The 16,221-nt window shown below is 36.0% G+C and overlaps 1 protein-coding gene across 1 annotated transcript in view; it reads right to left on the reverse strand.

Moving 5' to 3' along the window:
• Window positions 1-16,221, reverse strand: part of PLCL1 (phospholipase C-like 1) — a 264,763-nt gene that overhangs the window by 25,240 nt on the left and 223,302 nt on the right. Inside the window, exons 4-5 of the mRNA XM_004674406.2 lie at window positions 11,586-11,661; window positions 8,928-9,037 (exon numbers count right to left, since the gene is read on the reverse strand). Of these exons, the coding sequence (XP_004674463.1) occupies window positions 8,928-9,037; window positions 11,586-11,661 (186 nt within the window). The remainder of the gene's footprint in view (window positions 1-8,927; window positions 9,038-11,585; window positions 11,662-16,221) is intronic.

The raw sequence follows: 16,221 nt of genomic DNA on the forward strand, positions 1-16,221 counted from the left end.
GACTACCTTTTCAAATAGCTAGTCCAAGTATAAATAAATCAAAACTTGGTTTATAAGACCCCAGGAAAAAAAAGCTATGTCTTCTAAACGTATGCTCTTCACTTTATAAGGTTCCCAAATATTTTCTTTTGTGTTTCAAGATAATAATGCTAAGACCTGAAGGAACTTATTTTTCTAGAACAGATCCACCCATTTTCTCTCACCTGCCACATTCTTCCTATTGATAAGTGACCAGCACTGTAAGGCTGCTGGCAGAGACTACACATGAACTAGGCTAAATGAGACTAAACCAGCAGTCACATGAATCAGATTGTCAGTTTGGCATCACCACTATTTTGCCATTCCTAGTTGCGGTCACCAAACATTTCTAGCATGATTAATGTCACAATTGTTTGCAAAAACTTAAATATTATTTTGAAACATTTAACAGTTTAACAATTCCACTTCTAGATATATACTCAAAATAATTAAAAACAGGATCCCAAGGAGATATGTGTACACACATACTCAGAGCCATATTATTCACAAGACTAAACTATGAAAGGGTCCAAGTATCTATCAACAAATGAATGGATAAACAAAATGTGGTGTTTATATACAATTAAATAGTATTCAGCCTCAAAAGGAAAGCAAATTATGCTAAGTGACATAAGCCAGTCAAAAATGACAACAATAATGCACTTATATGTGGTACTTAGAGTAGTCAAAAAATCATCGAGATGGAGACTAGAATAGTTGTTGCCGGGACCTGAGGGAAGTGGAAACAGGGTATTACTGTTTAATGATACAGAGAAACAGTTATAGAGATGAATGGCCCTGATGGTTGTACATTATAAATGTGTTTTATACCATGGAATTGTATATTTTCAAATGGTAATGTTGCTAAATTTTATTTTATGTGTATTTTACCACAATAAAAAAAAATGAAAAGAATATTCCCCCACAAGATGGTAAGTATAGACTATGCCACTTACAAAGAACAGTCAGAAAGGGTGAAGATAGTGGTGGGAGGGATCACAATGGGAGACTGTGAGGAAAGATAGAAACTAAGTGTAATCAGACTTTCATGGGGCTATGGGTTAAAAAACAGTTCAAAGGGGAAAAAAGACGCAAGACATAAGCAAGAGAATATACAAGAAAGAGGTTTACTAATTAAGTTTAGTGACAGAACCAATGACTATAAGTAACGCAACCAGTGACTATAAGTAACGCAATAAACCCACAGAAAAAAAGTTGAAAATCGCATGTAATCATAAATTGTGAAGCACTGTGAGGGCTCTACCAATCATAAGTCATATGTCATTTTTAGATGAGAGTGTCAAGCCCTAGAAAAGATAGTTATTTTAGTTGCAGATTTTCAGGCTCATAGTCAAATTTCAAAGTCCAATTTTTGGCTAACTTTATGTAAAATAAAAGAGAATTTAGAGTTGAAGATTGTTGTTTTGTTTGTAGTGTAGGAAGTATTTTCCATAGATTTACTAGAAGTGTTTTGATTAGTTCTTGTTTCTCAAGATTAGTGACTTACAGACTCCAAATTGGCTTTTCACTAAGTTCTTTTCACAGTGAAACCTGAGGAATTTGCCTACAAAGACCACAGCTAATTTCTGAGTCATCTCAGGTTTGTTGTGCAAAGGAAAAGTACTTCAGGACTTCTGCTCCCACAGCTTAAGTGACAAAGGACAGGTGGAGAGTCAGAGACACAACTGTGGTGGTGGAAGAGCGTGTTGAGAAGGAATATGAAAGGCAGCATGGTCTTTGCAATGTATTTACTGAAATAACAGTTCTTAAACTTCTTCAGTCTTTGTAAAAAGTGGAGATTAACAATGTCTAGACAAAAAGTAAAACAGTGAAGTTGTTTAAGAGAGACAGAAAAGACTGGCCAATTTATATTCCCACCAAAGTGAGTGTTATTTTTTCTCCACATTCTCACCAACGTTTGTTGTTTCCAGGGTTTTTAGTATAAGCCAATCTCACAAGAGTGAAGTAGTGTCTCACTATGGTTTTTGATTTGCATTTCTTTTATAGTTTTCTTTGGAAAACAGTATAGACATCCCTCAAAAAACTACAAATAGAAACACCATATGACCCAGCATCACCTTGAGGTATTTACCCAAAGAATATGAACCCTTTAAGATGACAAGACTTATACACTCCTATATTTATGAAGTGTTATTCACAATAGCCAAGACATTATTCACAATACCCAAGACATAAGAAGCAACCTAAATCTCCATCAACAGATGAATGCCTAAGGAAATAGTGAATAGATACTCAAATAGAATACTATTCCTCTATTCAAAAAGATAAATTGTGCCATTTGGGAAAAAAAATGGATGAATCTTGAAGTGATTATGCTAATTGAAATAAGTCAGAAAAGGAAAGTGGATAGTGTCTGCCATTTGCAAAATATAAAGAATCAAAGATAACAAGCTGGCAAAACAACAAAAAGGAATTACTTATTCTGTGGAAAACACAGTGGAGAGAGCTGGCAGAAGGAGTGTGGTTACACTGGCACTGGAGTTTGTGGAGGGTGAGTGAAGCACGTGCCCATACTGAACTGTGAAGTTGTAATCACAAAATTCCATAGATGCTTGAGAACGAAAAATGGAAAAACAGAAGGAGAATCCTTAGGTGAGGTCCAGAGTCTGACTCTTTGCTTTGGTATTTCTGTTGCTTTTACTTTCATAATTAGCATTGTATCTTTTCATTGCACCCACTCATCTGGGTTGATCAAGCTCTGGGTAGCTGATTCATGTTAACCAAGTTTATTGAAGATAGACATATAAGATCATTCCAAAGAGTAGACAAGAACTGATAATGTAATTAGAATACTTATGTTAGCTGGACCTGGCGACTAGTCCATTGAATTAAATAAGATAATAAATATAAAGCACTCAGTACAATATAGGATTCATAGAAAGTACTCAGCTAATATAATTTATAATTATTATGTCACTATAAATATTCTGATGATATTGCATAGTGGGTTGATAGCAAGGTCTTTGCAGTTAGATCCTTGTACCATTATTCACTACCTAAATGCAAGTGGTAGGTTATTTAACCTTTTGGGATTTAGTTCTTTCATCTGAAAAATGATTACTTAATTTTTTGTGAAATCACTTAACTGCTCATTACAAGCATTGAATACCCATAATTAATAAAAATAGCAAACTCTTACATGGCACTTTTTATATGCCTGATATTACTTTATATGTGTGTACATATATACATGTATGTGTGTACATATAATGTATGTATGTATACACACATGTATAGTATATATGTGTGTACACACACACAGACTTTTTTAGTCCTCACTATAATCCTGTGAGTTTGGTATAAGTGAGGAAACTGTCACTGCTAAATTTTAATCACCAATATCTGTTTCCCTTCCTTGAGGACATTTACATTTATCTACCTTCTCCTGTGAAGTCAGATTTGGCCATTTGGCTTGCTTTAGCCAATCAAATATTAATTGAGGGACATCTGACACCACATGACAGGAGTTTTAAAACCAATCTGTGCTTCCTTACCTCTAAGATAGTAGAGCTATATGTTGAGATGGAGCTCCTATAACCTGATCTCCTCAATAACCCTTGCTGAACTGTGATAGATATAGAGCACAAGCAAAAAAATGTCAGTGTCAAATCACTCAGATTTCCAAAATTTCTTTTAACCATTGTAAAACCTAATGGATCCCAACTGATTCAAACTCAGAGAGAAAAACAGAAAATTTCCCTGATATCATCCAGTTAGAAAGTGTCTAAGGCTGTTTTATTTTTCTTAATAATTGATAGAAATATCAATATTTATTATTAATTCATTAATGTCACTGGCAGTCTGTTTCTTAGCTTCAGAAAGCTATTCTTTCCTGAATGAGTTGTCTTAAGAGGAAACCTCAGATTTTCTCCTTCATCTACTGACCATCAGCTATTAAAGTTCTCAGTGGACAACAAAGAGGACACTAGACATGTTCCTTCTTCATACAACCTCAAGGTGGCCTCCAGGAGCACAATCACCAAAGATGTCAGAAGAGCCAGGTTTAACATACCTGCATGTTTGTACATGTGTGTGTATGCACGCACAAACACACCCCTACACACACACATTTTTTCCCATCAGGTCAACATCTTGCTTCCCTTCTTTATCTTCTTTATCTGTCCCTTAACAGTGAGCAGAGATTTCAAATGTGTCTACTTGAGGACTTGAAATTTGGGGATTGAATGGGTTAGAACACAAGTACCCAAGAAGGAGAAGTGAGAAATTTCAGCCTCTGATCTTCACAAAGAAAATGAAATATTGTCAAGACAAAACCAGAAGGAACAAAGACATCAAGTGTGACAAATATGGGCCCTCCCTGGTGATACAGCAGGTTAAAACACAGCACTAAGAAACTAAAGCCACTTCCGTATGAGTTCAATACCCGCCTGCCCCGGAGGTGACCACATGGCCAGCAGACCTCTCCTGACCTGCCCGCTGCTCCCCTCAGCAGTGTGCTTCATCGATCTGCCTGTTCTGCTTCCTACTCTGTCTCTGGTGAATCCTCTCACTGCCCCTGCATCTCTAGCCTATACCCCAGTTCTGTATGCATAAATAAATAATTTTTTTAAAGTGACAAATATCAAAAAGTTGGGTGGGAAAAGATTAGTCATATCTATTGAACATAAATCTTAAGAAAGATCCAATTTTTATGGCACACACTGGAATGTATTAAAGTATAAGCTGGAACTCAATCTAGGGAAAGTATAAATACTTATCAATTCATAGACATGTCCATTGATAAAATAATTTTATTCATCCTTTATTATAAGACCTGTCACTTACCCAGTAATCAAGGAAATTTAATCAGAAATCATAAACAAATAAGAATTCAGCCACTTCTAACCCCTTTTATTCCTTTTTGTGCTCTAGTTATCAGGTACTTCATAGTTTTCCCTTTATAATAAAATATTTATTTATTGCATATCCTCAATATTCTATAACAATTCTCTAGTCTTGTATAATTCATTTTTCATAAAATTTTTAATAATTAAAAGATGGTGGAATTTATTTATTTGAAATAGACAACAGACCAAGTTAGAAAAATAAATATTTGGAAGGCTGACTGCATGCTATTTTCAGGGGTTTTTTTCTAATTTCAGTTTTATAGGTAAGCACACTTTATAATGAAAGTTCTTTTTGTGCTAAACAAATCACATCACTCTGGGTGTAATTCAAAACTAGCTAAATTCTACTTTTAGAAACTTGTGTTTTATCATTGATATAGTATCAGTTCATATCTGTCTTTCAAAAGAAGATCTTCAGAACTGTCATAAGTGAAACAATTTCAAAATTAGGAACAATTTGCTACACAGATTGGTTATAAAAGTGCCTTTGTTTGGTCCCTTCCTGGCAGTGCAGCAGGTTAAAGCACAGCACTAAGAAGCTAAAGCCACTTCAGCATGAGTTTGATCCAAGCCCCCAAGGTGATCCTCAAGGCACTGCAGACCTCTCCTTACCCGCGCACTGCTCCCCTCAGCAGGCTACCCCATCAGTCAGTATGTTCTGCTCCCCACTGTCTCTGGTGTAGCCTCTGACCGCCCCTGTACCTCTGGCCAGTACCCCAGTTCTGTATGCACAAATAAATAAATCTTTTTAAAAAAAATGCCTTTGTTCTATCTCCTTTGGAGATGTTTAAAGAGTAGGAATAAACCCCCATATAAGATTTTAATGTTATATTGATAATCAAGCAAAATTTATTTCTGAAAAACATTATGGTGAAGAAACAGATGGAAGGAACTGTGAATATGTGGGTGGGATGAGATGGACCAATGGTCATCATGAAGAGACTGAAGACCAAATCATTAAGATGAGAATCACCACACCATCCCATGTGAGTGGGGTAGCTATTTGAGGAGTTCAGTATTATATTCAGCAGTGAAGGAGAAAAGACTAAAAGAAAATGACTATGATCGTTGGTTCCTGGCATATGGCAAAAGCTTTGGGAAATGCAAAAAAATGCAATTCCCTACTGTAAGCTCATGCATAGTACTAAAATATGAATTTATTAAAAAAATGTGTGGGTGCTTCCAAGACCATTTTGATTTCAACCTCTGTGCTGATTCTAAGTGCTCATCTCTGACTAGGAAAATCTGGACACTAATCATGATTCAGATTTGTTATATTAAAACTTATTCACCTTTGTCTATTAATATCAGAGCCATGTAAAATTGAATTGCAAAAAACAAACAATTTTAGTCCCAACTTGTCACCACTCTATGTTGACAACCACCATTTTACTAAGGACACAATTCTTACCTTTTTCAGCAACTTTTTTACTTGTTGGAAATCACATTGGAATTAAATATTTTTAGCTGCACAAATGCATATATTAAACCAATATTAGTCAATCCATCCCCTCTATACCTCTAGGTAGTGGAGGGTATTTAGGAAAGGAAAGCTTTTCAGCAGTCAGTGCAGAATTTTATAGATAAGCCCTACCATATTCTACTAATTCAGAAAGTAGATCTTACCAGTGGTTATGATTTAGTCAACCATTGCAAAGCAATGAAAATTGGCTCTTGCAAACTTCAGAATAAAGGAGTTTACTGGAAAACTTTGAGGAGCTCTGAAAATCAATATAGGCTAGAGAACAAAACAAGAACTAAGAGCTTCAGATCTAAGATACAAGAAACAAAGGAAATGTTCTAAAGAAAAAGATCTTTTCAGAGGCACCAATGGAATAAATAGACTCCAACAGAGTCCAATCTATTCTCTTTCAGATAAAAATTCAAATTTCAAGGAGGCCACTTGTCAGTACTTGGACAAGGGCTCCTGATCAGCAAAACCACAGAATGAAACAGGCAAGATAGTAGAAATTTGGAAAAGTTCAATAATCTTGTTTAAATTCCCCAGAGCCTAAGTTGAAATTCCAGCAGCTATAAGAGCTATAATAATAGATCAACTCCATTTCAAAAAACCTTTGGAATAATTTTCACAGCACTTGCTAGGCCCTATCTAGCAATCAGCTCCTGCCACTAAACCAAACACATACACAAAAAAGCTTCGGAAAACAGAATGGGCTAAAGTCAGACACTAATAAACAAACATCTTATTCTCCCAATAATCAAAATCACTTAACAAATAACAAAAATTAATAACTTATATATGTAAATTATGCATATATATGTACAGATATATATAGATAGACATATACATATTTGCAGTCTACTCTTAGGCACTGGGACTTTTGTATGAATTACCTAAATGAAGTCCCACAAAACCCTGGCTACATGTACTAACACAGCCAGTATGATTATGTAACTTGGCAGAAATCTCACAGCCCAGGCAATCTGCACACAGAACCTCTGCCTGCACTGGATAGGGTTCAGTCACATGGATTGAGTTTTACAGATGGCAGAGAACAGACATCATAGTTAGAACCATGACATGTGCTAAAAGCTCGTTTCTGCCACTTACTAACAGATGGCAAAAACTTAAACCTCTTTCACCCTCAATTTCCTCATCTTTGAGGTGGGGAGAGTTCTATCAGGGTCAGCATATGTTGTGTAAGGTCACATGGCTGTTATAAAGAAGAAAGGGGAAATATATTTAAACTATTTAGCCACAAGTACTTGTCACTTCAGAAATGCTGACAAGTGGATGGTGAGTATTCATGATATGTCTCTCTCCCCATATTCTCCAGGCCGATAGTGATTACTCTCGTATGTGTATCCTGAGCACCTCCTCTGTGATAAGAAAATTAACAAACTGATGCAAATATCTGATGAACAGAAAGCATTTGTACAGGGTTAGAACAGAAAGCATTTGTACAGGGTTAATACTGCCATGTTGGGCTCCAGTGTCATCATGAGTTCCTCTGTATTAACAAGACAGCTTCCCACCCCCACCCATTAAGCAAATGATGTCTATTTTCCCTACTTCACCTCCTGCCCCTACATATGAGCTTCATGAGGTCAGTTTCTGTGTCTTTTTTGTTCTACACAGATGTTAATGCCTAGCAGAGTCCAGCAGGTAGTAGAAACTTAACAAATTATCTGAGGACAAATCTTTAATAAACATTTGTGTCTTAAAGTTCACAAAGCACTTACACAGAGAAGACACAGGCCCTACTGCCAGACCACTAAGTACAAACACCAGCTTCACTATTTACAACTTTGGGGCAACATATATGAGTTGTCAGTGCTTTTGTTTACTTACCTGTAAAATGAGACTAACAACAGTCTTAGACCTTGTGAGTATCAAAATGTTAATTAGCAGAAATTCTCTAACGTAGTAACTGGCACATAAGTATTCTTTAAAAGTCAACAATTATTCATCTTGTTTGTGATTGTTTTTCTCCCACTGTCAAGAATGAATTAACTGCCTAAATAATTTCCCCTGTAATGTAAGAAACTATGAAAAGTAGCATCTTTACTTGACCATCCTAAAATTAATTTTCAACAAATCAAAATCTTGCGAAACTGATTTACAAACTTCTACGCAGAAATGAATTTACATGTAGAGGTTGTCCTTAAAATAAAATAATCCTAAATCGTATTCAGATCTTCTGCAGTGTAATACTCTTTCAAACCATTTGTCCTGGATCCTTTTCCATCAACATTATCTTTCCACAACAAGACTAGCCTATTGACTTGAAAAGTAGTGCTCGTTAAGTAAACATGTATCTCTCACACAGACACACACACACAGACACCCACTCACACCCTCAGACACTCACACAGAGGCACCAGGCAATGGAATCAGATCGTGCTGCCCTCTACTTCCCCACAGCCTGTTGCCCCATTATGGCCAACGTGTGTCCACTCCAATATGCATCTCCCTGTGACTCAGAGCTTGAAGCAGGTGACTGGGTGACACATTACTTCACAATTCTAATCACCATATTCAACCACTGATGCTTCTCTACATTTGGATACTTCATTTACCTTCAACACTGTAATGTTCCAAGCAAAACTCTCAGTTGCCTTGTTCAGTTTTCTTCCTTTCAAGCCTTCTTTTGCCCCCAGATTATGAAGTTCCTCATGAAACTCCATCCCTTTGAAAAGAGAACATATATGAATTCTTAGCATAAGTACCAGAAAATGGTCATTTATTATGGAAATGTTATCAGGGAAAAGATTATTTCCCACTTCTGTGCTTATCTCATAGTTTTCTGTGGTGTAAAACTAAACTCACTTTAAAATCAAACTCTCACATTCTGTTCATGCCCATCAATTGGCTATTTTAGGGACAAATTAACAATAACCAATGCATCAGATTAAATTAAATTTTAAACAGTCAGGATACATAGGAAAAGACATGAGATGTTAATCAAATTTTCGAGCAGGTGATATCCATCTTCTTTGTTCTTGTCTGACTTTTATATGAAATAGTATAATATGTGGATTGCAAAAATATGTGGTAGGTGTACATAACTTATTTTGCCTTAGGAAACATCCGTATGACTTGAAAGTAGGCCCCAGAGCCCATATAGATAACAACAATAACTAGTAGCTGTTGATTAAAAATATAAATTTTTAAAATAGCATTCCTGGAAACATCCAAATGTTTCAGAAATGGAAATGGCCTTACATTATTTTTAACTCAGCCATTTTTGCAAGCTTGAATACTATAAAAAAATCACCATCATCTGTTTTTTCGGCCTCTATCTTAGCACCTCTGGGATGGGAGTCACACTTTCTTCTGGGTAGTTCACTCCATTTTGGGAAAACTATAACTGAAACTGAGCCAAAATCTCTTTCCCTGGAACTTCTATCCCTTGGTGCTAGTGACACCAGAACATCAATGTCTAATCTCTCTTCCATAAAGGATCCCTTTAGATGTTTAAAGTAAAGCATCAAAGTCTACTACATGTTGTCTTCCACATATTAAACATTCTAACATGGTTCACCTTACCCATAATGTTTCTTCCTTAAGGATGACTCCAGAAAAAGTCCCTGCATCGTGTGGTTTTCCAGAGCTCAGCTACTAGCGACCTCTCTCCAGGAGCATCATGCTCAAATAAGAAAGGGGCTTAGTACTACTTTCCATATTCCAGTTTCTATACTTTTATTAATGCAGCCTAAAGCCACGTTGACTTTCCTCCTGCAAACCTCACAAACAGAGCCTGCTGAGAGTGTGATTATGGAGCCCAGGCTCCCACTATCAGCTATGTGAATATCAGCAAGTCCTGTAATTCTCTGAGATCAGGTACCCTAATCTATGGTGAAACAAACTCCATTTATTTAACAGGCTTGATACACAGTAGGTGTCAAATAAATGTTGAATAAGTGCATACATTTTTTTAGTACTAGATCACATTCATGAGCACCTAAGAGGTGCTCTCTTAGCTTAAAAGCTACAGTAACATAAAGTAAGTGGTAATGGATTAACAGCAATAAGAGTCAGAAAAGAATTGTCTTGTGATGCGCTAAAGAACTACTGAACACCTCAATTAAGTTGGCACCTTGGATTTGAGTGTTTCCCTCATGGGACTGTGGTGAAGATTGGATGAGTTAATACCATTAAGCTCTCAAAGTAGAGCCTGGCACATAGGAGAATTATATAAAGTATCTGCTGTTACCTTTGTGCTCTCTATCAGCTGAAACAAGCCTTTGGTTAGCCAGTGAAAAGCATTGTTTTAAAAATTAAATCTGGGGGGCCTCCCTGGTGGCACAAGGGTTAAGACACAGCACTATCAAGCTATTACCAACCACTGCAGCACATGTCCAATCCCCAGCCAGCCAGGGAGGTGACCCACATGGTGCAACAGACCTCTCCCATCTTGCCCGCTGCTCCCCTCAGCAGTGTTATTTCAGTGATCTGCCTGCTCTGCTCCTCACTGTCCCTGGTGAAATCTCTCACTCCCCTGCACCTCTGGCCTACACCCCAGTTCTTATACTCATAAGTCAACAGATATTTTTTTAAAAAATTAAGCCTGAGTTTAAAGGTCATCTTTACCACATGTTGATATGAATCATTCACTCCACATCTAAATAATCCCAGATGCCTCCTCTGTAAATTGGGTATAATGATGCCCACTGCTAGAAGTGTCATGAGGGCTTAGCAGCAGAGTGCATCTGCTTAGTGCATCATGTGCACAAATGTCAAGCAATGATCACCTTGCTCATCATGACCATTATCATTATGATGTATATGAATGAATGAGATCCAAAGATGTAAAATTACAGAAGTGTGGGTGCAGGGAAACAAAATAAACAGGTATGTGTCCTCACAGATATAGATGATTAACAGGATTATGGCTCCAACTGCAAAAGTGAAGACATTCTTCAGGGCAGTTGGGAACCACAGCTCATAGTGGTAATAAATAATTTGATAGGCTCCCAAACCACAAAAGTAGATTCTGAAACCCTCATCTCTCTAGATATCTTCAGATACTGTTCCCTTTTATACACTTACAAATCTCTACATACACCTACTTTTGCCAGATTTCTTCTGTACTAAGCACTCAACCGTAATTGAAAGGATAGTTAAATAATGGCATAAAACATTTGACTTTCCCAACAGAAATGTTTTTTTAAAATCTGTCAAGAATTATTATTATGGCTTATAAGCAAAAAATAAAAAAGTATATAAAATATTACCTGCTTTCTGACACTGCACAATCTTTTCCTGGACTGTGTCTGCCATTTCTATGAGAAATCGGCTCTCTTGAATCATCTGTCACAAAATAAACATCAAAGAGGTAGTTGTCAAAATTTTAATTGTTTCACTGAAAAAGGTAAGATATAGAGAGATCTGTATGTTGCTGCCACTATGGGGAACCATGAACCACAACCTTAATCACAAGAGATGGGAGAGGGAAGGATGATCTCGCCACCTCTCCTCTAACACTGCAGCTAGTCACCAACATTAAGAATTTCTCCACTTATGACACAAACCTGATACTCAGTAAGTGTCAATAAATAACTGTCAAATAAGTGCAAAAACATTCTTTTAGTCATAGAACACACTCCTGAACACCCCTTATTTCTATCATCCCAGAAGTTACTGCAACATCAAAGTAAGTGACATTGAGTCAGTAGCAATAAGTCAGAATAGGGAATTAATTGTCTTGTGATGAGCTAAGAACTACTGAAAACCTCTGTGAAGTTGGCACCTTGGACTTGGGTGACCCAAAAATAGCAGAAGTGTCGCCCTCTCTCTAGAAGGGGTCCAGCTCCACTGGGAGGAATGAGGAGTGGGTCAGATATCAGAGCCATCAATTCAACCATGTGTAGGCAATAACACTAAAGTGGTTGTCCTGGACCTCTACCTTTGTGTAGACAGCAAATATGTCCAAGAGGTAATTAATATACTGAAGGACATAAGAGCACAAGGTAACTTATGGAGATATGGAAAAAAGAAAGTTATATATGTGATGATGAATAAGTAAAGGAGCTATGTTTAAAACAAAAAAAAATAAGATTGAACTTTTTTGAAAAAAAATGACTGAAGGAAGACAACAATTCCTGACTCTCTAGTCACTTTTCTATTGCCAATAAATATTGTCCTATTTCACCTGGCTATGACATGTTTAACGACCTAGCTTAATATTCTGAAGGGAGTTTAAGAGTCAACCCAGAATATATCATAGGTCTTAAGTAAGGCATTTTCCTTCAGTCTAATTAAATACTATGGAATACATGGTAGTCTTGTGTAATCTCTTCCAAAAATAAAGTAGCTTATGAGCTATAAATTTTCAAGTGGAAAATAATATATTACACATTTTTAAGACCTAACAACTCCTTGAGAGTAAGGTCATATCATTCTATTCACAAATACTGGATGAACAGCCATTCTGTGTAACCACTCTGTGCTAAGTATAAGGGGCACAATGAACTGATGAGGCAAAAACAGACCTAGGTCCATCTCAACATAGTCTAGCAGAAATATCTTCTCCATGGGTGAAAAAAATATGCTCACTCAACCAAACAAAACTCAATTAACTCACGACTTCTATCTGAAGTGATAAAGGGATTTACTTGGAGGGAAAATTGACTTTTAAAACCATAAAACTAGACACCTAAAAAGGTCTGACTGAATCAAACTATTGAACAGGTTTAAATAACTCTGTCAACTCCAAAAGAAAATAGTGCTTTGGAAAATTAATTAATCAAATACCAAATAGTAGTCTGAATTACTGAAGTGTCCAAGTAAATGAAATTTACAGGCAGAGAGGAATTTAATGTGAAGACAATATGATTAAGTTTCTTCTAAGCTTAGCATTCATACATACAACATTAACTGGGTATTTATAATAACTACAAGTAATCAATGCCCTAATTATGCAGTAGCAGACAAAATATTTTAATGAAATTCAGGCAAGGGAAACATTTATCAAGAAAAGGTACATTCTATGACCTCTCCATGAGAAAAATAGTTGATGTACTATATAACTTTAGAATCAGTTAATTTTAAAACGAAGAGATTTTAAGTGATTGTAACCCCCCTCTTCATTTTATAAAATAAAAAACTAAAGCTTACAGGGGTTAAAATTCTTATCCAAAAACAGAGCTAATTAATCATAGGACTGGAATTAAACTCCTAGTTTCTTGTCACCACTTATCTTCATGAAAAGCTCCACCTATTTTGACTGACCTGGCCAAACCTCAGGAGAGAATGCATATTTCACATATTTTCAATCTTTTGAACTGAACTATAGAGTTCTAATGTCACCTTGCCCAGACCATCAGAAAAAAATAGAAAAACTTGACCATAATCAATCCATTTCAACCAGATTTAATCATGTCCCTTGTAAGAAAAACTCAGAAAAGGAATAAAGTTGATGATTTAATTTAATAGTATCTTCACTGACTGACAATTTGCATTTGCTCTAAGTAAAGTACATATGCTACCATTCTATGATTTAAAGAAAAACATCCTTTATTGATTTGTGGTTATTTTTCTTCATAGTATTTTACAAGTATCCCCTCTGCATTAAGCACACAAAAATACGCTTCCTGCATTCAAAAATGCCACAAAATCCTTTAACAACCTCATAATGAAATATCACATTTACTGAGGTTAACTCTTCATTTTAGTATCAAACCCACCTATCTCTTCTTCTCCCAGGAGCCCAATCCAAATGACCCCTGCTTTAATTAATCTTTAATCTCTACCTCTCCCATGGCGTCTTCTCTTCTCCATACAATATCATCTACCTTAAAATAAGCAAACAAAAATGATAACAGAATATTCCATTGGTTTTTGAGTGGCTGTCTTCACTCTCCTTCATCAAAGCTTAGCCCACAACTGGTGTGGCTCATCATCAACTGCCCCCTGGCCAATCATTGGTCCTTCTTTTCTTCTCTATGCTTCTAACTCTCTTTTATACTGAGCACTGAAAAATACAAGCATAAAGCTTTTAACAGGATTATCCTTACAGGAAATATAATAATCAAGTATCAGAATATAAACTAGCTTCTTAATTTTGTTTCCTATGTGAGATAAAATAAATTCAGGGAGAAGATATACAGTAAATCCTATCATCCAAATTCTCTTCAAACACCCCCAAATAAAAATTAGTTAAACCCATACTGTAAGAAGTTTCTGTTCTTTCCCATTATCAAATATATCACTTCATAAAGAGATAGCCAAGTATGATTTAAAGAGCTAGTCAAGGGTCACAAAGTATGCTTTTTTGATTCTTTGGAGGAATAACTCAAAAATTTAAAAAGTCAAAACTTTGACATGCCCCATTATTAATATTCTTAGATCTTAAAATTATTACTCAACAAGCTTTTCATAAGAACATCTGCTCATATCTATAACATCTTCCATTAGTGTATAATATGATTTCTAATTATTTTCTACAGTCAATTTCAAGTACTAGTAGCTGTACAAAAAATAAGATGGAAGATGGCTGAAATGTATCAATTTGCAAACCACGCTTTTCCTCCTAGTTAAGTAAATTTATCTAAGTTGTTAGGAAGAAAAACTGGTTTATTTGAGCTTTGTATCTCCTTCCTAGATTTCTGCAGATCCTGATGTAGATGAAATATAAAGTGCAAATGCCAAAGCGAGATGTGAGACACGCCCTCAGATAATTCCTCAGCTAGGGATCAGTGCACTTAACCATTCAAGGCAAGGTTGATGCTATTGAATCTGGCAGTGGCTTGATAATCCATGTCTGATGGCTCAGCCTAAGTTCCCAGTTGCCGTTGCTAGTAGTAGTAATACAAAGAGCTTTTCTTTGGTTCTGTCACATAATTATCTTCTAATGTATCTTATTATACCCTTAGTATGATTTTGAATCTAAAAGACTAGAGGACTTGCCACAATAAAGGTCAGCATGAAGTTAAGTACTAAATGTGCCCTAAACAGGTCATTGACTTGTTAGTTAAGGTAAAAATTGAGGGCATATAAACCTTCCACAGAGGAAGCACTCTAAAATCCTTGCTTATTGATATCCCTCTGATACCCAGTGTCTTTGGGAAATGAGTATAGATGGAACTTTCAATCCTCACAATGCTAATCCCCCTATTATACATAAAATGTATCAGAAGAAATTGTTGCACCCGTAAGTACTAAAAGACATCTTGTTTCTAAATGACATGCCAGCAGGGATTTTTTTCCCTGGGTTCTATTATTGTATAAGCCAATAGTTTTTGAGATGCACACTAATGCACAGTTTACACATACTTCACGATGAGGAAATGATGAATGTAAAGAATCTTTAACTTACCTAATTTTGATTTCAATTTATTTCAATACGCTAAATGACAGTGGGGGGACTATTCATATACCTACACCTTTTTCTCAGCCTGCAATGGTAATTACACTGACATTAAGAAATAGTCAATCCAACTCTTTATGCTTGACTTAATTGTGATACCTGCCAGACTATCATTTCCATTGCAAGAATCTTGCTCAACTGTTCCCCAAATCACAATTAATCAACTGTTACCCAAATCACAACCCTTAACTGATTTGGTGAAAGATTAAATAACCCTTGACTCATGTTCTCTAGACTGTTTTGAATTTTAATCTTCAAAAATGTTTCTCTTACTATAGTAAACGTTAACTTTTATGTTTATGTTAAATAATTCAGCACAGACGTCACCTTCAGAAAGCACTTTGTGTTTATTTTTACAGTTGCAATCACCAGTAACTTCTCTACCTCTGAATTCTATAATTAAAACTCTAATCACCCCATAAGTTTAGTGCACTTAAAAAATTATACAAGTGAGGATAATATAAACATAAAAATTCAACTATTTGGGGGCCCTCTCTGATGGC

This window comes from Condylura cristata, unplaced genomic scaffold (assembly GCF_000260355.1).
Source record: "Condylura cristata isolate star-nosed mole 26May11 unplaced genomic scaffold, ConCri1.0 scaffold00002, whole genome shotgun sequence".
NCBI classification, from domain to species: domain Eukaryota; kingdom Metazoa; phylum Chordata; class Mammalia; order Eulipotyphla; family Talpidae; genus Condylura; species Condylura cristata.